The 22,052-nt window shown below is 44.7% G+C and overlaps 2 protein-coding genes across 3 annotated transcripts; one reads left to right on the top strand and one right to left on the bottom strand.

Annotated features, from left to right (window-relative positions):
• Positions 1-677: 677 nt before the first annotated feature.
• pla2g4ab (phospholipase A2, group IVAb (cytosolic, calcium-dependent)) lies at positions 678-15,508 on the bottom strand. The gene is made up of 18 exons (XM_062452868.1): positions 15,166-15,508; positions 13,840-13,975; positions 12,924-13,005; positions 12,404-12,552; positions 12,146-12,259; positions 11,693-11,730; positions 11,176-11,320; positions 10,137-10,273; positions 9,781-10,003; positions 9,233-9,347; positions 7,984-8,121; positions 7,402-7,491; positions 6,217-6,282; positions 4,547-4,789; positions 4,206-4,390; positions 3,705-3,894; positions 2,909-3,066; positions 678-2,235 (listed from the first exon to the last, which is right to left on the bottom strand). Exons 2-18 carry the CDS (start codon positions 13,870-13,872, stop codon positions 2,098-2,100), a joined length of 2,244 nt encoding a protein of 747 aa, XP_062308852.1. The 5' UTR covers positions 13,873-13,975; positions 15,166-15,508; the 3' UTR covers positions 678-2,097.
• Positions 1,086-21,469, top strand: ptgs2b (prostaglandin-endoperoxide synthase 2b). 2 transcript variants are annotated; one of them, XM_062452873.1, is made up of 10 exons: positions 1,086-1,264; positions 16,750-16,866; positions 16,988-17,131; positions 17,294-17,437; positions 17,891-18,072; positions 18,184-18,267; positions 18,399-18,645; positions 19,065-19,351; positions 19,956-20,103; positions 20,561-21,469. In XM_062452873.1, exons 2-10 carry the CDS (start codon positions 16,800-16,802, stop codon positions 20,971-20,973), a joined length of 1,716 nt encoding a protein of 571 aa, XP_062308857.1. In that variant the 5' UTR covers positions 1,086-1,264; positions 16,750-16,799; the 3' UTR covers positions 20,974-21,469. The 2 variants fall into 2 exon arrangements, with proteins under 2 accessions (XP_062308857.1, XP_062308856.1); XM_062452872.1 differs by lacking the exon at positions 1,086-1,264 and adding an exon at positions 16,379-16,520.
• Positions 21,470-22,052: the final 583 nt, after the last annotated feature.

Here is a 22,052-nt window from a genome sequence, read left to right as displayed (position 1 = left end):
CGCTTTTGACGTGGAATAATACTGGAAAAGCTTGCTGGTGTCAGAGACAGTGGAAGTCAAACGAGTGTGTGTGTGTTGGGGGGGTTCTAGTTTTGTGTCCCGTCATAGGCCCGTTTTTCATACATCTGTGTGTGTGTGTGATAAATTGACCCAGACAAGTAATAGAGGCGGTATTTGTAAGACGGCTGCGTTTTGAATGTGTGAAGGCTTTGAGTGTCTGTCTGCTTGCCTGCCTGCCGGCCTGCCTGCCTTCTTGTCTGATGCAGCACCTCAAAGTGAATCCACAAAGAGGGCGTTCAGCAAGAAGTTTGTGTGCCAGACAAAAGCCCCATCAGACTTGCCGTAGAGAAAAGTATCCCAAGTACATAATTAGCCCCTCTAATAAGACTTTTGCATGATTCCTCAATTAGGGAATGTAATGATTTACTGTGTGACGTGTTCTGACAGGCCTTTGGGAGCTAGGAGGCAGTATGGGCGACTAAAGTTAGAGTTTCCGGTGTTTCTGAGGCGTAGACTGAAACTTATGGAAAGATACTGTACTGTACAGTGCATTTCATGTTAGTCAAAGGGCTTTAAAGGCCTATAGAGGAATTTTTCTGAACGTTGAGTTTTTATGACTTATTCTTGCCCACCAAAATATATTGAGGGGGTTGGATTACTAAGAAAGTAGACAGAAAAGCAGTAATTTCCTTCTCTTTATTCATGAGTGGGAACTTTGCACATTGACTGTGTATGATATGAATGAACAGAGTAAAACAGAAGTTTATGTACACAACCTAAAAGGCCCATTATAAAGAGGTTACACGACAAGAGACTATTAAAAAATGTTACGAAAAAGAAATTTCAAACCAAAACATCAGGTGTACTCATTCTCTCTATTCACAATACCTAAATAGTTGGTATGTTATTGTATTTATAGTAAATATAAACATTGTATAAATCAAAAAAGAGGAAAAATGATGTCACGTCACATAATCCTCAAAGTGAAAACAAAACCCTACAAAAACAAAAACTACAACAAAGAATAAAAGCTAAAACCATCGTTAATTGAGACCAAGAAAAGCTGATCATTCTATATATATCATCTCAACAGGAAGAGCTAAATAACAAGCCTGGGGTCCCTGGGATTAGGGAACAGATTCCAACAGCAGCACGTGGCACCTGGAGGTGAAGGTGCAACGCCTCATATTCCTGCCCTCAAACGCTGCAGGTGGAGGTGTAGTGTGTCAAACTCCACCCAGAACTGTCGAGAACCCTGTAGAAGGTAAGGGAACTTACTAACTTTTCTTTCTTTTTGGCATCGCGCCACACTTTCTCCACCCCTCTCACCTCACCTCAGCTGAGACACCCTATCTGGGAGTGGAGGAGGGACTGAATGGGGTCTTGGGTAACATCTCTTCAGCCTTTCTCTTGCTCTCTGAAGAGTCGCAGAAGGGTCAGAAAGAAAGGAAATGAATCGCTTAAAAAATAAAAAAAACCTTGGTTGAGTGTCTAAGGGGAAACCCGAAACGACACACACTCCGGAATGTAAACACGCATGAATACGATCGAGGGAGAGACACAGGCAAACAGTTTCTACGGCAACCCGAGACTCGATTTTGTTAATTATTTTCTGAAATCAGAGGGTTTCAGTTGTGAGATACTCCCTAGGTGAGTAAACATCATTGAGATGTTTGAGGTATTCCAGAGTGTACTTGTGGAAGGAGTATTCTCCTGGCGAAGGCTTCCAGTTTAGAGCATATGTTTAGACCAACAACTTTACTACATAAAGCTGCATGGTCCATATACAAGAGTTGCACATAACATAAACTAAGGAAAGTCTATTGATGACACAGTACAGTATATGCTACCCAAACCTCTTATTACCCACATTACTACAAACTTCAGGATCCTTTAACTCCTAGTCCCTTTCGTCTTTCAGATCCAACAGGTTTCCTAGGTTTACACCAAACCTACTTGATTCACATCAGTTAAAAGAAATAGGCACAATATACTTTTCCGAAAAGGAAATTGTCTTTTTTTTTCTGTACGAAATGTAGGCCAATCTCAAGAGTCCATCTGGGCCTTGGACGCTGATTGGTTCAGCCAGTCGGACTCTCAATTATTGGGTCTTGGGCCAGGCTCTCGCTTGAGGAACTTCTTGTTGTGGATCTCGTTGAGTGACAGAGAGACGTTGCAACGAGAGGGGTTTTCCTTCCTGTACACGATGCTGTCCTTAATGGCATCTTTAATCACCTGTGGACACAAGGTGGGAGGACAGGAACAGGTAAAAGAGAACGCACAGGCTTGCTCCATCGACTGTTCCTTGTAATCTTGATCGAACCATTGTTGGCAGGCAGATAGCTCCCTCTGCCTCCACACAGGCGTTTGATGTCGGGGTGACCCCGATTAGTTTCAGGCAATTGAACCCACTTTGATTCTGCTATATGAGGTTTTACATGCGTTATATATGATTTGCTGAAGGGACATTTCCTTTAGGTGGAATGCTGTTTTACATGCATTACTTACGGTTAGCCAAGCAGATCTCCCTAAGGGCTTACCCATGGTACTCACTGCTTTAATGTTCCACATGGCTATCCTCAGGTGTGTGTGTTTGTGTGTGTAGGGTTGGACTAAAACCGCAACATTGCATACAGAAATATTCTGGCCATGAAAAAACCCTCTTTAGTTGGCTAAACCGACATTTCCTATTACGTATATCAAAAACAGAAAGCAATGTATCACTTTGAATAGAACAAGGAGTCCAGGCTGACCCTGATATGCACTCATGCATGAAACATCAACACCACACAAACTGTTACATCTACTCCACACCGCCCTCGACATATCTAACCATGCGGGTTCTCAACTACAGTGTCCTTCATGGACTGTTCTGAGTGATGGCTACTGTAGGCACTGCAGAACTGACCTCAATGTTGTTGAGTGTGTTGAACTCCATGAGATCGTGGAGTTGGGTGTAGGCCTGGTTGGAGTACTGAAAGTTAAAGGTGGAGTAGGGCGTCTCTGGGTCATCGAAAATGTCAAAGTCAGCAAAGTCCTTGTCTTTATCAGTCTCCCGAGGGACCCCTGCGAAGAAAACAACAGTTGGGCACCATATGTAGGTGAAATAGGAGAGTGGTGCTCACTTGATTTTTAAAGGGGCCGATTTTCATATCTCCTCAGTCGTATAGGACAAGTAGAATATTATTTTCCCATGATTGATGAAACCACTGCATCTGACAAACGCAGGCCTTTGTAGAGGCTAGAGGAAACATGGAGGCATGTGACCTGTAGGTGAATGGTTCCATCCTGAGTGTATGACACAGGGTGGTCTGGTTAGCTGTAGTCTGTGTATCTTTCTATGGTGGATACATCAACCTGTTTACACACTGAGCTCTCCCGATGGAGTGAGAGATTCCTGCTTGGAGAATCCTTTAGGGAACCATAATTCAGCAGGCCTGGCATCTTGTAAAACACATATCTTACAGGCATGCACAAACACACCCACAGCCACACACATACATTTCTACATGTTTAACCTCCTAGAGGTGTATATTCATTGAGGTCACAGGAGTTAGGGGCCCATTTACAGCCTCTACAGTTCACCAGAAATGAACTATGAGGAAATAAACTGGAACTTTCCAAGCCGACTTCCCAGAAGGGAACAGCTTGCCAGTATAATAACAAGGCTACTGATAAGACTTTTGTTCGCACAAGATAATTACCAGGGGCTTTGAAAGTCCTGAAGTTGATGTTGACCAGGACAAAGTGGATGACAGTGGGGCAGTTCTTGTCCCCCTTGTTTGGCTTGAAAACGTAGCATTCTTTCAGACCTTCACGGTCAAAAACCTTGGGGTCGATCTTGGGAAACGACAGCTTGTTCATCCTAGCCCATTTCTCGGCCAGCAGAAGCTCCTAGATTGAGGACACCGAGTTAAAAAGCACTTCAGAATAAACGCATTCAATACGTTAACTTGTATTCCCCTTTTCGCTAAATCGTATCGCCTTACAGTACAACACTCGCCTTACAATATATAGTTCATCCTTGTTTATTTTCACAGTTGAATGAATAATCTATTACTTCGATCGTGCCAGAATTTAAGAAGGAAGTGTTCCATTGTTGTGATACTAAAACCTACAGAGTTTTGCATTCCACAACATCAACCAGGCATTAGACCAGGAAGTAAACCAGGAAGTAAACCAGGGGGTAAAGAGGGACCTCTGACCTTGAAGGGTGGGCTGGAGTCGCTGGGGCGTGCGGAGAAGTCAAAGGAGATGATGAGGTCCACGCCTCGCTGGGGCCTGAGGATGAGCGGGTAGGGGAGGTTGTATGTCAGCCCGCTGTCCACTATGTGGATCTTCTTGCTCTTGACGTCCAGAGGCTCGTAGATGCGGTCGAACTCATCGGGGTCTGCGTGCAGATACAACACACCATCAACGCGTTGCTTGGTTGACTAATCTGCCACCGATCTACAGCAGAATGTTGTTTTTCTAGTATGTAATGTACTGTATATATATATACATAATGCAGGTTTGACCCCCCCCCCCTCCACACACACACACACACCTGTGACTGCGTCCACTTCATCCTCGCAGTTTTGTGATTGGCACATATGCTCGCCGAAGGGGGAGTAGGGCATGCTGGTGTTCAGGTTGAGACCCAGCATGAAGTTGTGCACCTTACCCGCTCGCCCCTCCCGCGTGTTGAAAAGTGTCGAGTCGCTGAACAGCGAGGTGATCGTGCGCTGGACCCAGCTAGCCTGGGCATGACGATGGTACTCCTCTTCCGCTTCCTGGTTCTCCGTGCCAGCTGATTGGACGGGAGGCGGCAGGGGGAGGGACAGTGTCCAAACATAAAATAATAATTGAGTTATGGGATGTTTACGCCATTCCAGACCTGTTAGTCAAGGATGATAAGTTCACCTTGAGGAACTTGATGACCTTTTAGAGAACAAATTGTTTTATTTTTTTTTTAATTCTGAATGTCAACTATATTTAGCTTTCCCATTTCTTTTTCTCACGCATTCCTTTTGATGGGGAGGGGAATCGAACAGAATCACACCCATCATCTCAAAGCCACACTCAGACACAGAGGCACCTACACGCCATGTCTCGTTGTAAAAGCTAAACACAGTTCTTAAGGTAAACACCTGATGCAACACTAATTGTCAGGTGGGAAAAAAGGTAAATACCACGAAAACCATGATACAGGCTATTTGGGGAATCAGTTACTCAAAGCCCTGGGCGATTCATGGTGAGGCCCTAACCTAAATGTATAATGATTCCATGCCTTGTAGGTGAAAAAATGAGAAATGAGTCAGTGCGGTGATTTGTAATGTGTAGAAACATGACTTGACACACTGGAGACACATGCTCTTACTGTTATCTTCAGAATCCAGTTCCCTTATATTTCCTCAGTGTCTCCTATACGAGTGTCTACAAGTTTTATGGACTTCAGCCTTGTTCTGCGTACTTCAGATTGGACGTTGATGCTATGCTAATCCTTGCTTCCTCTTAGTTGGTACTGGATTGTAATGAATACCTTTACAGCAGTTGCAGAGGTGGAGCGAATGTATTTATTTTATTCCGAAAGGTAGGGTATTTCGCCGTATAACTTGGCATAAAGAAGGGAAAGCCACTAACAATGCACTGGAAAAGCAAATATGTATTTGCATAAACTGCAGGAAGTAAATGTGGAATTGGACATGAGACTTTGTGCGTGTAGGACCGTGTGTATTTTCTAAGAAAGATCTAAAGATCTTAAGATCATCGGGGTTAATCCCAGTCTTGTTTGGCATGCAGCCTTTACCCTGTGACACCCTCCCACCTTCTCACTGGCTGTTCAGCACGCTGACTAAAACCATGTCTTATTTGTGGTCTAACTCTGTACTCCTATTGGGTGGGTGCCTTTCCCCTTGCTGATTGACTACAAGTTTTATGGACTTCAGCCTTGTTCAGCGCACTTCAGATTGGACGTTGATGCTATGCTAATCCCTCAGTGCTGTGCCTCTTCCACGGTACAGTAGGATTTACATTACACTTAGTCATTTTAGCAAACGCTCTTATCCAGAGCGACTTACACTACGTACAGGGACATTCCCCCCGAGGGTGAGGTGCCTTGCCCAAGGACACAACGTCATTTGTCACGGCCGGGAATCGAACTGGCAACCTTCAGATTACTAGCCCGATTCCCTAACCGCTCAGCCACCTGACTCCCAAGGATTGAGCTGTTCCTACCTTTGCAGGGTTCCTCATCGTTGTCCATGCTGTCCTGTCCCACGATGTGTTGTGGCTTTATCTGTTCTATGAGAAAAGACAAGGACACCTTCATTCATCACTGGAAACATCCACTGACTGACTTTTGCCAAACTTTAACCCGTTAAGGAGTAGCGTCACACATATGTGATTCTGAACATTCCAACCGACTATTTTCCGATAGACAAAAACTATATGACAAACGCTATAGTATGGCTTCAAAATGTACAATTAGGAGGCTAACAAGTAACACTAGCAGGTAGTAGCATTGCTACGAGTATTATGCTAGGTTGCTAGGTAACGGAAGCTAACTAAAACTAGCTAGCTTCCGTTTTGGAAAAATAACTCACTCCTTAAAAGGTTTTAAGGAGGGAAGCACATGAGCTACATCGTACGAGCTCATGATTCGTTTCATGTGTCCGTTTGGATTTTGAACTGAAAGCCCCAGAAACTGAGAAACGTATGAAAACTTCAGCAAAAAATGTAAACTACGTCCACAGTAGGTACACGTTTCTTATGACGTATGTGAGGTCTATTATCTTTCTGTTATTTAATCCTTTTGACTAATCTGTGATTTACAATGGCCATCAAAACAAATCACCAGGCAATCATTTCTTTGAATGGGCAGAAGTCAATGGATCTATCAACACGCATGATGTGCAAGGGCGACTATTAAAAAATCAATTTAGACAAACATCTGAGATGCTCATCTTAGGGCGAACGACAGGGACCGGATATCTCTCTTTTCATCTCACGAATCACACCCCAGACAGAGAAAGGCCAAATGGCTATTTTGGGAAACACTCAAAGTAGTGAGTGATTATCTGCAACTACTGTCACTGTGTGTGTCAACATCGATCAACTTTCAGACAAAGAAACAGATGTAATGGGATACAAGGAGAGGTGAGATACTACAATGAGAGGTGAAGTTGGCAGGTTGCAGATAGACACAAATGATTGGAATGAGGGCCGGACTAACCACAATTACTTCAGCTGTCAATCACCAAAGACTTTAGTTTTCAAGCAGCTGAACAGGATACGCTACAGTTTATCCTAAACGGACAGGGTCTGGTTTTGAAGAACCGGAGGACCCTCACAGTGAGTTTGTCTTAGGTTCAGTGCCGAATGTGAAAGGTTGGTTCAGGGGGGGTTAGAGAGTGATTTTACCAAGCTCCTCTTCCATGGTGCTTCCCCCTGTCGTGTCCTTGACCCCCAAGACTCTGTTGAAGAGGATGGAGAAAGCACTGCCCCACACACCTAACAGAGAAAACACGGTTAAAAATTAGAAGTTTTGTTTTAATCCCAATCAGGAAACACAAACCTGTGTATTTGGCCCTCGGGCTAGAGTTTGTGAGTCAAAGTTTGGATAGTCATTACCTAGGTGGAGGGGATGACAACCCTGACTCATAGAATGTCTGTGCTGTTCGGCACGGCACAATTCCCTCTGGCAGTTTCGTTCCGCCTGCAGTGGCCATATTTGTTTTGGACGGAAGTCCAAATAAAAGCGGGATAACCACTATCCTCTAAGGTCCAGTAGGGTTTAAACAAAAGGCCTCTGTTTTGTATACAACACTAACAATGTGAGTAATGTAAGGTTTACTGAAGGTTTTTTACTCAGAATGTAGAGAGTTCCCGGGTTTACCCCTTGGTCTCTCATGCGGTGTATGTCATACAGCGCATCTACACACTATCAGTTCCCTCGAGTCGGGTCCGAACTTTCTCCTAAAACATCGGTCTGTGGAGCCTCACCCATGAGAAAGTGCAACGGGTTCTCTTTATATTTCTTCACAGCGGTTCCCATGAAGAACTTGCTTCCGAAGAGGTCCGGTGTCATGAAGGTGCCATACTTGGCCATGCCGATCTCGTACGGGCTGAACTCCACCCAGTCTGTCGAGAGAGAGAGAAAACGTCCGTCCGTCAGTCAAATCGGCCAGGACACAGTGCACACACGCGATCGCTCGTTTTCCTCCAGCTCAAATCTTTTGTTTCTTTTCAAGCGGGGGAGGAGAAGACGTAGTTTGAAATAAGATAAGGTCAACGACATGCCAGCTAACGCAAGCCTCTACAGTCAACACCAGGTACACTTTTGTTTGTTGTGGAAACTGCAGAGTGATGGAGGCACCGGTGTAAAGCAGTGTCATTGATCATTTGTCAAGTCGATTTTAAGAGGGAACACATTGAAGCCAATTCCATGTACTGTACTACACAAGTTATTTACACATGTGTAAACATTGCACACGTTTTGACACTTCCTCAAAACGTACAATGCCTTCCTCTTAGTTGGTACTGGATTGTAATTAATACGTTTACAGCAGTTGCAGAGGTGGAGTGAATGTATGTATTTATTTTATTCCGAAAGGTAGGGTATTTCCCTGTATAACTTGGCATAAAGAAGGGAAAGCCACTAACAATGCACTGGAAAAGCAAATATGTATTTGCATAAACTGCAGGAAGTAAATGTGGAATTGGACATGAGACTTTGTGCGTGTAGGACCGTGTGTCTTTTCTAAGAAAGATCTAAAGATCTTAAGATCATCGGGGTTAATCCCAGTCTTGTTTGGCATGCAGCCTTTACCCTGTGACACCCTCCCACCTTCTCACTGCTGACGTTTGGCTGTTCAGCACGCTGACTAAAACCATGTCTTATTTGTGGTCTAACTCTGTACTCCTATTGGGTGGGTGCCTTTCCCCTTGCTAATTGACACCTACCTGGTTCCCATGGCCTGTTTGACGGTAGTAATGTGGTCCGCTGTTAGTAACTACTCAACATTTTGAACACGTGGCACACAAATACAATTGACACTTCCTTCAAAGCAGACATTGACAGATCGACCTAACGACCTCTCGCGGTGCGCAGAATGAGCGGCTCTACTAGGAAACGCATTGAGATCATCTGATCATCTCTGGTTACTGATTATCTTGCAGTACTATGCAAAACATTTCATTGAAAGGCACACACACGCACGAACAATTCACGCGCTCTGAGAAGACGGCTGACCTGCGAACATGAGCTCAGACACGTCTGGTTTGACGTGCAGACAGGTGAAGAGAGGGAAGGGGCACTGGGCCTCGTCCACCTTCTCCTGCATCTCGCTCAGCTTGGTGTCCATCCTCTGGGAACGCAGAAACACACACAAAACACACACAAAAACCATCAGTTTCACTGATCTTTTTGAACAAGAAGAGAAAGAGCAAGCGAAGACAAAAGCAGGAAGATGAGATGTCGGGAGGTGAGTCGGGGGGGAAAAAAAAGATGAATCTGTCAATGTTTGTAGAGGCAAAACAGTCATGGGATTGGACAAACGAAGAGACCGGAAAAGCAGAACAGAGAAACAGACTAAACGAGATACAAGCAGCGCTCTCCAACCACGTTCCTGAAAAGCCACCTTCCTCCAAGTTTTGTGGTCCAGCCCGAATCTACCACCCTCTATCATAAAGATTTCCTTATTGATAAGACAGGTAAGGCGGTGGGCGACCAACAGGAGGGTAGCTCTCCAGGAGCAGAACAGGGGAGGCCTGACACACTGGTCCCTAAGATCTCCTCACCCCCGGGATGAGCGTGTCGCCGATGAGCATCCCGAAGATGTCGGTGAAGGTGACGGGCTGGCCGGCAGCCTTCTTGGTCCACAGAGCCTGGATGTAGGTGGTGATGTGCTGGGGCATCAGCAGACGCAGGGGGTTCCCACTCACTCGCTTCATCAGTTCCTGGTTGATCTCCTTCGGGCCTTTGGTGGGGAAGTCGGGGTGGGAGTACAGAGTGGACATGTACCTGCGGGTGGGAAGGAGGGGAACACGGCCATCTGTCAGAACACAGGGCCTGTGTTGGTGTTGATCTTGGCTCGAGGGTGGGGAGAGAGGGAGAGAGGGTGTTCTGTGGATGAAACGGGTTGAGTTCAACTGACCAGGTGGATCCTGAGAGACCAGCCACATATGTAGCACAGTCCAGAACCCCCGACTCGTACAAGGCCTTCATCACCCCTGAGAAACCCACCATGGCTCTGAAACCTCCCCCAGAGCCCACGATGGCAATGACTGGAACCTGCACCACGACACACAAAACAACACTGCTGTCACAGGAAGACGTAGATTAGGTTAGTCATATCACATGGGTGTGAAGATGCTATCAGTGAATCAGTACCCCAAAGTCTTGTTCCGTCATTTTGGTTTTAGAGCTGATTTCCTGTTTTACTACTCTACTTTGTGCAGACTCACAAACCGTCAATCTGTTTCACTGCTGTCAAACCAAGCAGCCTAGACAATATTCAGTAATATATATCTGTACAGCTCAATGTTGTGAGACGTTGCATGTTGTGAAACGGGCCAGCGATGGAGTGATGGTGTTTCAGGGGAGGGGGGTGGGGGTGCTGCAATGTGCTGGGATCTCCACTGTTTACATTCGATGCAGGGAGATTTCCAGGCCTTGCCGGCTGACGCCTGGGTGTGCAGCCAGGGGTCAGACACGTCAGGCTCTCGGAGGAATGCTAAACTAGCCTGAGCATTAAGCACGTCTGCATTCTCTCTCTCTCTCTCTCTGTCTCTCTCTCTCTCTCTCTGTCTCTCTCTCTCTCTCTCTCCCCCTTTTCTGTTCCCCTATCTTCTGCTTCCGCCATTCCCCCTCTTCCCCTCCCCCATTTACTGTATCTTCTCCTTATCTCTGTTTTAATATCCTCTTCCTCTTTTACTCTCTTTCTCTGTTTCTATCTGCCAATGATTGCTGTAGTATTTACTGAAGTATTATCTTCATCTTCGTGGTAACAACCACGTATGTTGGCATATTCGCTCTTTTAAATGTTATCTCGTACGTTTCAAAACTGGTAGTCTGGTTTCTGGTCTGCTAGCAGAAGCAATGCGTTGCGTAACACGTGACTTGCATGTGTGCAGTGGGTTTTAGCAGTAGGCCCCAGTGGAAGCCTGGGTCCACAGTGTGGCTCTCTCCCCCACCTCCTGAGGGGAGCTGGGAAGAAAGCGGGGCTTCTCCATGCTCAGCAGTTTCTTGATACCCAGCATGGCCCTCTCTCTCCGGGTCTGCCTGTACAGCTTCTCCTTGTCGCACAGGGCCAGGCTAAACCGCAGGTCCAGGTTGGTGCTGAGGACAGAACCGGGAGGACATCATGACACTTGTAATGCAATATTAAGCAACGAGCAGAGCATTGTAAATCCGTAGTATCTTTAAAACACGTAAAGCTGTCCTGGAACTGGTGAAACCGTGTTAAAACAACCCTGTACTGTGCGCTTGGCGCATTGTGAATTAGCCACGTTGACTGGTGCTGAGGTCAGCTCTCTAGGTCAACTCCTATGCTTTGAAGAGCATACCCATACAGCCCCATACCTTTTGCTCGTGCACTAGCCCATAGGATAAAGTCACATCGGGGTGAGCCAAAGAGATTCGCCATAGAAACATTACAAAACGAGTTTTATGATCAAGCAGCCAAGCAGGCTGACATATAAGAACACGTACCAGACCTCCAGGGACATCTCCAGGTATACTTTGGTTGCCTGTCATAATAACAAAGAGCTGGTTATTGTACAGTGCAGTAGATAATGATTAGTCGGTCAACACTGGGATACCGCAATCATGGGGTGGGGGTGGGGGGGGGGGATTTAAAGGGAGGGGTGGGGGGAGAAGGAAAGAGAGAATGGGAAGAGGAAGGAGAGGGATGGTAAAGAGAGGATGTAAAGAAGGAGGGGTGGTAAAAAGGGAGAGGCAGGAAAGAGAGAGGGGTACACGCTGTACAATAAAGAGAAGAATGACAGAGAGGGAGGAGGGGACGACACAGAAGCAACACCACCACATTAACCTCAGGCATTAGAGGGTCAGTCATTAGAGAAGCCAAATCAGTCAAAATGCAATGAGAGGTTTTAGAGGTTTGTCTGTCATGTAGACCGAGTTCCTGGAACACAGGCATCTTACTTTGCCAATGAGTACAGGCACGGTCTCAGTCTGTCCCACGGTGAGCTTGGAGATTTCAAACGACGCCGTCCCAAGGGTCTCGTCCATCACGTAGTTTGCGTCCATTAGTGTTATCTAGATAGGCGGAGCACCAAAGGAAAAAAAGGAATAACGTCGTTAAACTTGAATAAAACACGAGCCAACTGATCAACTGACACAGGGGGTTTCGCCCCCCCCCCCCCCCCCCCCCCCGATGTAAGAGCCGGTTCCACGGCCCACCTCCAGAGTGTTATCCTGGTTGGGGTCCAGGATGAAGTGGAACGTCTCGTTCCATTTTGGGTGGATGTTGTTGTCGATGTGCCGTGTCTTCTTCCTGCTCTCGGGGGTCGTGGGGATGAACAGCTCCACATAGGGGTCAGGCGTGTCCACTGCACACAAACACACCCTCGTCATGCACAGCAGAGGCGTTGTAAACGATCAAGGAATACAGGCACTGCATGGTGCTCGTCACTGCTAAACCGACCTGGCAATTTTACATGTTCAAATACTGATTTTGTACTGCTTTACTTTCATCAGGTGCGTTTGACCTTGCGTTGTGTCCGTTTGGGCGTTTTGCAGCATTTCATTTCAAACCAAACGGTTCCATTTGAATCCAAATCATTTGTATTTAGCCAGATGGGTCAATTGAGAAACCAATTGTCATTCACAATGATGACCTGAACCTTCTAAAGACCCATGTCAGGGGTCTTCTCCATGCTGAACTGGTAGGATCAGAGGGACAGGTGTTAGACAGACTCACGCAGGTCACCGAGCGCTCCCTTGGTGACGTTTTCTGCTCTCACCACGGTCACTTTCAACTTGTGCGAAAACTGCTGTTCGACCTGGAAGACCATAAAAAACACCTCATGAGAAGACCCACTTCAAGCCAACACAAGCCAAGTTACATCACCGTGACGTGTAGAGGACAGTGCCCCGTAAAGACATATCCACCTGCTTTCCTGTGTCTATATATATTATGAAAATATGTGGTTTTAAAGCGGCATGAAGACCTGTTGCTGATAAAGGAGACTAAACAATAAGGCTGTGTTCAGGGGCGTAGCCAGGACATTATTTCTGGGGGGGGCCAGCTCTGGCCAGTCTTTTATTTGGGGTGGCACTTGATTGTCAAAAACTACTATTTTAAAACTCACACACTGCATCACTCAGAGCAGCAGTTTTCTGACGGTATCCATTGGTTAGCTGCTAGTCTCCATTGAAGCGCTGTCAGAATGCAGGTACGTTGGTTTGTGTCTTGCGCTGTTGATGGGGGCGTGGCCCAACATGTTGCGAATATGGGGCTTGTTGCGTAAGTGACAAATGACAATATAAGACGACTTTATAAAAAAATACTAATGCATTTTTTCAGCTTCATACTGTTTCTGTTCAGGAGGGTTTAAAACATTTTTTTTTTGTGAGGTTGGGGGGGGCCGGCAGGGTGGCCATTCTCTGACCAATGGTGGCCGTGGCCCCCCCTGGCCACCACGTGGCTACGCCCCTGGCTGTGTTTGTGACAATCCTCAAGATTTCTTCTATTTCTATGGTCCTTATGGACCTTTCAGTTCTGCTTCCATAGACTCCAAATACGTTTTTACAACATGCAACAAGGATCGAGTAGGCAAAACAATATCTTGTCTGTGTAACAATACCACTGTACTGCAAATGAAAGTGTTACTCACGATGATGTACTGATACGGGTCTATGGCAGACATGGCTGTCGTGGAAGAGGATGTGTCCTTCCTGCTTCTGTCTGGACGCCAGCCGTGAACTTGGACTCAGGATGAAGTGTGAGTTACACACAGAAGCATCTAGAGACTGGGGATGCACACAACAGGATAACTTCAGAGGTGGAGTGTCAAGTAAGACAGGTTATTCGGATAAAAACATGACAGAGACACAGAAGAGCTTAAGTATAAGGCACAAATGATTTCAACACACCTATTGATTATGATTGCAACTGTACAGTAACTGGTAAAAAGAGCAGGGCTATTAATAGATGTGACAGCACTGAGGGGAAGTGTGCTAAACTACATGATAAATATTGCCCTGTTGGTTGGTGTGAATTTGCATTTGTTTTTGTGTGTGTGGGGGTGTGTGAGAGAGAGAGAGAGGGTGGGTGTGCGATTGTGTGGGCGTTTCTATGTTAATGCGTGTGCGTGCGTGTGTGTGTGTGTGTGTCAGTGAGGCTTTTCTCGGTTGGTTAACAAAGCGTAACATTTCTGTGAGGAGTTCAAGCACGTATCGTGTGTCCGCTGTGCTGGTCACGTAGTTTGCAAAGATGGTCCAAGTTCTGAATGTGCTCGATGAGCGCCTGTGCGCACATCCCTTCTTTCACAAAATACCACGTAGGCCTACTAAGAAGATGTCACATCAAGTCTCACTTGTCCCACAGTGTCATCAACACACTCAAACTTCTCAACGTTTTTATGGTATTGTTGTATTAATCTACTTATTACTGTATTGTTTATAAACACACAGACATTCCGAAATCAGGGTTTCTTCAATGAAATGTACAACCCAAAGTATCATATATCACCATAATCCCAGTTCGTTGCAATTGCGCGCCAGTGTGACACTTCCAAAATGATTACGGATTAAACCACGAACAAAAGTATCCCTAAATGCTCCCAAATAAGTGAATATTGGCAAATATGTTAGAGTTCCATATGTGGTTACATGATCTTTACCAAAATGGCTACAAGCGATGGCAACGAATTGATCAACGAAATTATAGTTAGATATTTTGTCTAAGTTACAATTCCATTTGCCACCATAGATAATATGTCGTATTATTCAGAAGCCGATAGTAGTATGTGGCCGACGTGCCAATACATTAAAACCAGTCTTTGTATCCGCTCTTACGTAAAAACATGTGAAAGCCTGTCTTGGTGCCAACAGCGAGCAAATGCGCACCGTCAAAATGTCAATTTAGAAACAAAAACGGCATTAACGCCAGAGGTGTGATCATCAAACATGTGCTATTTTGTACCTATTTTTCCACGTACCTTGAGTTGAGAACTTTACTGTAATCATTAATCCTGGACAATATGACATGCTTTGCAGTCCACCGTGCACGGGGAAAGAGATGGAGGAGGTGCTACGAGTTTCTGGGAAGGCGTTCACACCCCGTCACTCAACTCTCAACTTCAAGAATATAGGAAGTATCTTTGTCAAATCGAAGTTTCAAGAGAAAGTTATCATGGGGATATCTGAACATTGAACAGTGACTGGTCATTTCTCTAATAAGATTGATTGTAAACAAAACAAAAAAACATAGACAAAAAGAATGAGAGGGTTACAGGGTGAACCTGCCACGGCTTTAACTCTGGAGAGAAGAGCGTACTCTGAGGTGCGGAACAATTTCCAAGTGCGACCCTTCTTCCGCATAGCCATGTCCATTTTCTGTGGGAAACGTATGGCATTAGAGTGTGAGTTAACCACACGAGGGCGCGCAAAGACAAGGTGGCTGTACACAAAATATGCTAAGGGGGATCATCACGTGGAGGAGGGGATCCCTCACTGAATCGCTCCTCCCAAGGTTTCTTCCATTTTTTCTCCTGCAGTGAGGTTTTCTGGGAGTTTTTCCTTGTCTTCCTTGAGGGTTTAGGTTGGTTGAGGGACAGTTCTATGGGCGTATGTGAAGCCCTCTGTGACATGCTTGCGTGTAAAAGGGCTAAATAAAATTTGATTTGATCACATCTGATTTATGAATATAACGAAATAACCTACACTACACACGGAATGTTTTTTCTTTTGTGAGGTTACATTACGCACCTCTTCATTACAGTTCTCTCAAAAGTATGCCATAAAACCTCGATATAGTTTACAAATAACATAATTTATAGGATACTAAAGATTATGGCATTTAGGCAGCTACCATATATTTTATAGTATGACATTTAAACACCTCAAATGTCAGTCTCATATCACTACAATTTATGTAGGTTGAGTTGTTAATTACAAGCCTACACATAATCGAAATGTTAATTCCACTGAATCACAGACGTAGGCAACACTGATTGTCCCTAATCAAGTGTCTGAGATTAATGACTAAAGTCATTTGGTATGGCGATGACCAATGCTTGCCACTGGTCAATTCTTTGGCGAGCTGTTTCATTCAATAGACTCGAGCTCCGAGTTTTGAACTAGCAGGCGGCAAAGGAGGTTGGAGTAGCTACTACGTCATTCTTGCAGTATAAAGGAATGAGGTCGAGCCTCGTTGGTCCATTCACAATCTCAGAAACGGACTCCTCTGGAGTGAATTGAAAACAGAAGCGCGGTATCAGAAGAGGCATGGGAATGAACAGAAGCATAGCTGCGGTTCTACTTTTGACACTGGGCATACTTGTCTGCGAGGGGGGTAAGTAGCGAAATGAGAATACGTTTCTTACAGTACAAAATGTAACAGTGGGAAAATATTCTCAATATAGCATTCTACAATATTTATAATGTTCTTAAACGGCATGTATCATCAATTATTAAAGAGTTTTGGTTAGTCTTTTCAAATAATAATTTATAGTTTGTATTTGGACAAATGATTACTGTACATGTATGTTGATTTATTAACTGACCAAACGATTCTTTTACAGGTAATCCTTGCTGCTCACAACCATGCCAGAACCGCGGTGTGTGTACAGCTATGGGAGCCGATGACTACGAGTGCGACTGTACGCGGACAGGATATTACGGCCAGAACTGCACCACACGTAAGTAAACTTCTTAAAATAAAAAAAGATAAAATCAAAGTAACGAATTAGGTCAATGTGTTATCTCAGGAAAAACATCTAATAATTAACGTTGTTTGACCTTGACATTCTCATTTGACAGCTGAATTCTTCACGTGGATGAAAATCACACTGAAGCCGACTCCCAACACGGTGCATTACCTTCTCACCCATTTCAAAGGACTCTGGAACATTATCAACAACATTTCTTTTCTCAGAGACGCTATCATGAGATATGTGCTGACATGTAAGTCTAACTTTACCGTGGTCACAGCTGTTCTTTATAGTCTTAGACCTAGATAGTCTCAAATTATGCCCTTTAATTAAACGTACTAAATCATGGAAATAGACAGTGCCTACGTAATGACGTTAAAAATGACTGTGCTACATTCGTTTATTCTCTCCACAGCTCGATCGCATCTAATCGACAGCCCTCCCACATACAACGCAGATTATCACTACAAAAGCTGGGAAGCTTACTCCAATCTCTCCTACTATACCCGCACCCTGCCGCCAGTTCCCAAAGAGTGTCCTACCCCAATGGGGGTAGTAGGTACGCTTCCTTTCCCTCTCCCTTTCTCCAAAACCTGTTCTCACAGATTCTTTAACGTTGAGCAAGAAAAGCTTGTTCCCGTAACATAGACCGCACATGACAGAAAGTTCCTGTCGATCAGGCAGACTCATTGTGAGGGGATATCACATCGCAACCTCTTTAAGCTATCCTTGTTGTGTTGTTAAGTACGGGAAATTGTTGCACTGCAAGCCTAAGAGGGGAAGACACACTATGTTTGTTGCTCCAGTGTTGATCCCAAAGAGAATGATTAAACCTTCATGTGAATTGAAACCCTAACCCAAACCGAGAGTTCCTTTCAGACGATAGCTGAAACGCGTATCTAAAAAGCAACACAAAATCTATGATTTGAAAGTCCTATCCAGAGTCCCATCGTGTTAAGTCCTATCAGCTGAAACGTTGCGCTTTGTTAACCAACCGCGCTCTGTGTTGCAGGGAAGAAGGAGTTACCGGATGCTTCCATGCTGGCTGAGAAGCTTCTCCAGAGGAGAGCCTTCATCCCCGACCCCCAGGGCTCCAGCCTGATGTTTGCCTTCTTCGCCCAGCACTTCACCCATCAGTTCTTCAAGTCGGACATGAAGAAGGGGCCTGCCTTCACCAAAGCCCAGGGTCACGGGGTGAGCTTGGGTTCGAACAGCACAACACTGCGGGGAATCCATCATAGGAAGACTCGTAATGCCCAGTAAAAAATAACGTAAATTCATATTTATTTCTTGACTGCTTATCAGGTGGATCTTTCTCATATTTACGGGGACACCTTGGAGAGACAGCACAAACTCAGACTCATGAAGGACGGCAAGATGAGATATCAGGTATGGAACACATCTGTTCTACACTGCAGGCACACCTGAACACCCCCTGATCTGCATGTCTCCCAGCTGACAGACAATCACCTCATCTTCTCCCAGCTGACAGACAATCATGTTTTGCTCGCCCTTGACAGGTGGTGGATGGAGAGGTGTACCCCCCCCTGGTGAGCGAGGTCGGTGTGGAGATGCACTACCCCCCTCACGTCGCCCAATCAGATCGCTTCGCCGTGGGACACGAGGCGTTCGGATTGGTCCCGGGACTGATGATGTATGCCACCATCTGGCTGCGTGAACACAATCGTGTGTGTGATATTATGAAGGAGATCCATCCTGACTGGGATGATGATAGGCTCTTCCAGACCGCTCGCCTCATTCTGATTGGTGGGTTGCTTAATTTTTTATTTTTTATTTTTATAATATAGGATTTATTGTTTTTGTGACGGATTAAAATTGGGTTATTGTCTAGATTTATTGTTTTACTCAATATCAAAGTCAGGCTGACAATTAAACAAGTTTATTCTCATGAACTGAAATGGACCCCTGCACTATAACAAAGCTGGAAATGACTTCCTCAATGTTTTAGAACTTTCCTTGCTCTAATATTTGTCTTGTGACCACACTACTTAAACATTAACTTAACGGATAAGATCATTTATAACCTTCTGTAATTTCAGAAAGGGGAAACTCGTTCTGCTGACATAGAATTGTTGGATTTGATCCCAGTTTTACTTTGCCAAGCTCAAATAAATGTAGCATGAGCTGAACAAAAACTGTAACGTTACCCTGATCCTTTACCATAGGTGAGACCATCAAGATTGTAATCGAGGACTACGTCCAGCATCTAAGCGGTTACCACTTCAAGCTCAAGTTCGACCCAGAGCTTCTCTTCAAGCAGCAGTTCCAGTACCAGAACCGCATTTCATCCGAGTTCAACACCTTGTATCACTGGCACCCTCTGATGCCTGACAGCTTTCTCATCGAAGACCAGGAGTATAACTACAAGCAGTTTGTCTTCAACACGTCGGTGGTGACAGAGCACGGCATCAATAACCTTGTGGATTCCTTCACCAAGCAGGTGTCTGGACGGGTAAGCCTCCTTCAGGGCCACTGCTGTCACACAAGCAGTTGGGAGTCAGGTGGCTGAGCGGTGAGGGAGTCGGGCTAGTAATCTGAAGGTTGCCAGTTCGATTCCCAGCCGTGCCAAATGACGTTGTGTCCTTGGGCAAGGCACTTCACCCTACTTGCCTCGGGGGGAATGTCCCTGTACTTACTGTAAGTCGCTCTGGATAAGAGCGTCTGCTAAAATGACTAAATGTAAATGTAAAAGCAGTTGCTACGCTTAAAATATATGCGAGTATCATTATAGTGATGTAGTGACTGTTATTAATTATGTATTTTCAAGTATATATTTTGGGCCTTTTTTATGGCTTTATTGGACAGAGGCAGTAAGAGATAGACAGGAGGAGTATGGGGGAGAGGGAGGGGGAAGACATGCAGAGAGGGCCCGAGCCGGAATCAAACCCGGGTCCCTGCATGACCCCGATTTATATAGTGACGGTTATAGTGAAAGAGTCCTTAGTCTGTCGGCTTCTTTCACCGTGTTCTTTGTCTTGCGTGTTCACTCTGGAGAGCCGGGTGTTGTTCTTTTGGACTGACCAGTCGTGACCTCTGACCTTTGTTCTCTTCACCAGGTCGCCGGAGGCCGGAACGTTCCAGGAGCCGTAATGTACGTGGCCATCAAGTCCATCGAGAACAGCAGGAAGATGCGCTACCAGTCCCTCAACGCCTACAGGAAGCGATTCTCCATGAAACCCTACAGCTCCTTTGAAGACATTACAGGTGAGACAAAGACACGAATGGGAGTCATGGCATTAGGAACATCCGTTTGCAATTTCTTGTAAATACAGCATTGCCATTTCTTAAGATTGCAAAGTTTGCAGTTTTATCGTTCCTGGAAAAAAGGAAACTTGAGAGGACAGATGTGCTCTGAAGCACCAGATAGTGTAAGCAGTTTGTAGAGGCAGAGATCTGGATGTAAACACTCAGTGAGACCTCCAGGAGTTCAGCTGCTCTGCACTGCCTCAACGACAGCAATGTGAATTTGTTAAGATGAGGTTTTCCCTATGATGATGGCGTGTGGCATCTTTGAACGTGTATTCATGGCCCAATTGTCATAACGATAACATTTATAGATAAGAACGTAGATTTATATGGATGTAAGGCAACAGAGAAGACGTGGAGAGAAGACAGAACCAGTAACTGTACTAACCCATCTGTTTGTGTGTGTGCGCTTCAGGAGAGAAGGATATGGCTGCACTGTTGGAGGAAATGTATGGACATGTGGATGCCGTGGAGCTCTACCCAGGCCTGCTGGTGGAGAAGCCCAGAGAAAACGCCATCTTTGGGGAGACGATGGTTGAGATGGGAGCCCCCTATTCCCTGAAAGGTCTGATGGGAAACCCCATCTGCTCTCCAGAGTACTGGAAGCCCAGCACCTTTGGTGGCAACGTGGGCTATGATATCGTTAACACGGCCTCCCTGCAGAGGCTAGTATGCAACAACGTCAAGGGCCCGTGTCCCGTGGCGTCCTTCCAAGTGCCTGATGTAAAAGAAACAGGGTCCTTCACCATCAACTCAAGCACAGCACAGGCAGGTGGGAGGGAAGTCAATCCAACTGTCATTCTGAAAGAAAGTTCAACTGAGCTATAACACTTAGATTTGAGATTTGTTGTTAAAATGATTTATTTATATATATATATATATATATATTTATTGTATTTATACAATTCTGGATTTGATGCAATATTTTTTTATACATATATTTTGTACATATTTAGTAAATTTAGATAGATTCGTGTCTTTGTTGTATTTATAAAAGTTTATTTATTGTATTTTGGAACTATTATGACCTCTGAACTGCACTGTTATTAATATTTGTTTTGTTTTTAATTTATTTTTTAAATGTTTCCATCAAAAAAATCTCTAACATGAATACTTGAATTATCCAACAATTTATAGTTTACAATCTAACTGTTACATTCCACCTGCCATTGTAAAGCTAATAACATAGTTTGATGAGAAACTGAATACAAAGCCTAAGTTGATTCTGTACTGATTTACAAAATGTTATTTTTGCACAGCAATGTCTCCAGAAGTGTCTTAAAGTGTTTTGTCCTCTGATAAATAAAACTGTTACTTATTTACATTGTGAATATGTTGTCCTTTAAGAATGTGGCGCACATACACACAAAATGACACAAAACCACCTCAGAACTCACCACAGGTGCGTTGCCGCCTCAGTGAAGTAGTTTATTGTTTGTTTTGGAAGAAGGTATCAGAAAGGGAGTTGTAGATAGTGACTATGACTTGCCTTGGCATATTACTTGAATTGTGCACATAACAATTTACCAAGAAGGCAACTACTGAAACATGATATTTGGATGTTCCAGTTATAAACCAGAAAACTATTTAAAGAAAGATGGGCTACTATTTTCTAAATAACTTTCCTGATTTTGGGTCAAGGAAGCAGGGCCGTAATCATAATATATATTGGGGGGGACACATCCCCCTCAATATTCAAATCTGGTCAAAATGTACCCCCCAATATTTTGATATAAAAAAATGATATAAGTGTGCTACGCACCCATGCATGCTGTCCGAAATTATCATAATTGTTTTTATCATTCATAACTAAACATAACATGTTTTCAGGGGGGGACCCTCAGACAGCAGATTTCGTCAATGTTCCCCAATGTTGACTCAATGGCTACGGCCTTGCAAGGAAGTCT

This window comes from Osmerus eperlanus, chromosome 26, assembly GCF_963692335.1.
Source record: "Osmerus eperlanus chromosome 26, fOsmEpe2.1, whole genome shotgun sequence".
Lineage (NCBI taxonomy): Eukaryota > Metazoa > Chordata > Actinopteri > Osmeriformes > Osmeridae > Osmerus > Osmerus eperlanus.
Note: the sequence above shows the minus strand (reverse complement) of the source record. Positions and strands in the feature narration are given on the sequence as shown.